Raw genomic sequence first — 3085 nt, 5'->3', positions numbered from 1 at the left:
GTTTTAGCCGGTAAGAGTCCGGCACACCCCTCCGCCTCTCCCCTGGCGGAGGAAGTCCATGAGGATTTCCCCCCGAAAAAAAAAAAAAAAAAAAAAAAAAGGTTAGGTTAGGTTAGGTTGACGGGTGCGACCCCAGTATGAGGCGAGGAGGCCGACGCTCTTTACACGTCGGTCTCCACAAACAAACGCGAAAGCGAGCCGCCGGCCCTATTCAACGGCCGGCGGATCCCCGCGGCCGGCACAGTGTAGTAATGCTAAGCAGCTCCACGTGCCGGCATAAAACGCGGCTGACGTCACCCGGCGGTTAGGTTTAGTCAGTAAGAGTCTGACACTACCCGTCCTCCCCCCCGGGAGGGCGGGTGTCCATGAGGATTCCCCCGCCTAAAAAAAAAAAAAAAAAAAAAAAAAAGGTTAGGTTAGGTTAGGTTAGGTTGGGGTGCAGGGCAGAAAACCTCCTCGTGTGCCTGGCGGCTGCTGGTCCCTTACGGATACGTCCGGGGGGAAGAGCAGTCGTTGGGCCGGTGCACCCTGGGCACGCATAACAATCGTCTCGCGACTTGGGGCAATTGTTGTGCGTGGCGAATTTCTGCCGCGGGGTCCGGCCAGTGTCAACTGCTGGCCGGACACGCTCGCTCCCGCCCTCCTCAAGCGAGGGGTGGTTCGGTGGAGCTCGAGCGAAGGGGGACTTCGGCCATTGTTTGTTGGCCGAAGGTCGGGAGGAGAGGCGAGTCCAGTGAGTGTCAACTGCTTGCTGGACGTCGCAGCCCGCCGGCGTCCTGGACTCATTCCGGGTAGCGGCGGTGGGCGGGGGTGTCTTCCCACAGCCTGTGGGTTAGACTGGCGGGGGTCGTTTTGTTTCGGCCTTCGCGTGGTGGGCGTTCGCTGGCGTCTCGGACGTACTCCGAGTAGCGGCAGCGGGTGCGGTGTAGGGCGAGTCCAGTGAGTGTTCACAGCTTGCTGGATGTCGCAGCCCGTCGGCGTCCTGGGCTTATTCCGGGTAGCGGCGGCGGGCGGGGAGTCGGAGATGGGCGACGGGTCCGGTGTGCACTTGCACTGCCTCCGGACGCGGTCTTGTAAAGGCCACCGTCGGCCAGACCGTAAACCTGCAGCGAGGTCAGGGGTGGACTTACGCAGGAACGGGGGTCTGACCTTTACCGGTTGGACCGCGAGGACGGAAAACCTCTATAAAAAACCCCCAATCCCAAGCTATTGGATAACGCGGCGAGGGGATGAATGGCTGGTGGGTGACCAGTTCCTAGCGTTAACCTCCGAAGAGGAACCTGTCGAACCTCGGAGGGTTATTCTAGACCTTCCCCGGCTACAGGGGGCACTGGCCGGGGACGACGACCCAATCCCCCATACTCGTGGGATTTACATGGAAGATTTCAAAAACCCAAATGACGTAGAGAAGGAGGTCGAAAGAAGGAGGGCGACTCGGTCTAGCAGTAGACTGAGTCTAGCTGATGATTTGGTGGTGAGGTCGCCTCGGGTGGTGCTCGAGCGCATCGCCTCGCCCCAGGAGGAAGTAACGGAGCCGACTTGTCACTCACGTGACAGCTCCTCGGGGAGGTCGGACCGAAAGCGTCCCAGACGGGATGCTTCGGAGGAGAAGATGTCTGTGGGGGCGTACGCCGCTTCGGACTGTGAGAGCGAGGTGTCCATAGCCTCGTCAACACGGTCCCGCGGTTGCGTCACCCACGGGCGATATGTCGGCCTGCATAGGCAGAGAGAGGCGTATCGGAGGCTCGCCGCGGAGTCGGAGGCGCAGTCGTCCGATACGCTCGAAGACAAGGCGGAGGAGGAACGGCAGAGGAGGGATGCCAGGGCGGCGGTCCGGGACCTGATGAGTTCCGGACTGCAGCCGCTCGACCCCTCATCAGCAAAGGAGAGAATAGAAGGCAGCCTGATGGCAATCTTGGAGGTGGCACGCACCTCCAAGAATATAAAGGGCTGCCTGATAAAGCGGCTGAAGGATGCGGTGGAGGAGATTCAGGGCGGAGTTCGTGCCCTGACAGGTCCCACCGCCGAAAAGCTGATGGCGGAGAACGCTCGCCTCAGTAGGGAGGTCAGGGAGCTCCGGGACCAAGTTAAGTCTGTCCAGAGGCAGACAGCCCCGGCAGCACCCGACTTCGAAGAAATGCAGCGTTCAATTATGCTCTCCGTCGGGTCGATGATGGACGCGAAGCTGGCTGGGATGTCGAGTCGGCTCCCGCCAGAGCCAGTTCTGCGTCCACCTCTAGCGGCGGACAGGAGACGCGCGGAGGCGGAGGCTTCGGGCCGTGGTCCCAAACCCGCCTACAACCAGGTGCTGAAGGCAGCCCCGGCCCCTAAGCCGGCGCCGAAGACAGCACCAAGGTCGGCGCCGACACCGGTGCCGAAACCGTCGCCGAGACTGGCGCCAAAGTCGACCCCAACGCCGGATCCAAAACCGGCGAAGGGGAAGGCTAAGACGGTCGCGCAACCGGCGCCAGCTCTGGTACCGGCGCCGGAAGAGGCGCCGGTTGCGAGCACATCAGAGACTGTGGTCGACGGGTGGACCACAGTCTCTAAGAAGAAGAAAGGGCCGAAGCCGAAGGCGCCGGAGCGCCCCAATGCACAGCCTGAAAAGAAGGGGAAAGCCCCTCCTCAAAAGAAGAAGGAGGGGCCGAAGGCTATTTCGGGCAAGCAACGGCGCAAGCGCGCACAGCGCCAGAGGCGCCTTGCCCGCACAGCTGCGGTGGTGTTAACAATAACCCCAGAGGCGGAGAAGGAAGGCCTCACCTACGCCACGGTGCTCACCAAGGCGAGGGCTGGGGTCGACCTAAATGCGATGGGTGTCGACATGGCAGTGGACCCCATCCGCATACGAAAGGCGCAGACCGGGGCTCGGGTGCTTCAGCTCCCGAAAAATGTCGGTCAGGAGGCGGCTGATGAGATGGCCAAAAAACTTGAGGCCATCTACGGCGGTGACGTCAGGGTCACCAGACCCGTCAGGTGTGCGGAGCTCCGGGTGTCAAACCTGGATGACTCCGTCACCAAGGAGGAGATCCGTGACGTCGCCGCGCGCCAGAGTCAGTGCGCGCCCGACAACATTAAAGTGGGAGAC

General features: G+C 61.7%; 1 protein-coding gene across 1 annotated transcript; it reads left to right on the top strand.

The window, feature by feature from the left end:
- Positions 1-1375: 1375 nt before the first annotated feature.
- Positions 1376-3050, top strand: LOC113506198 (nucleolar and coiled-body phosphoprotein 1-like; the record flags this gene model as incomplete). The annotated part of the gene is made up of 1 exon (XM_026889044.1): positions 1376-3050. A coding segment is annotated over exon 1 (1675 nt), but the record flags the coding sequence as incomplete, so codon positions are not given.
- Positions 3051-3085: the final 35 nt, after the last annotated feature.

Source organism: Trichoplusia ni (assembly GCF_003590095.1).
Source record: "Trichoplusia ni isolate ovarian cell line Hi5 chromosome 4 unlocalized genomic scaffold, tn1 tig00002207_group3, whole genome shotgun sequence".
In the NCBI taxonomy this organism is placed as follows: Eukaryota; Metazoa; Arthropoda; class Insecta; order Lepidoptera; family Noctuidae; genus Trichoplusia; species Trichoplusia ni.
The sequence above is the reverse complement of the archived record's forward strand: the minus strand, read 5'-3'. Positions and strand labels throughout refer to the sequence as shown.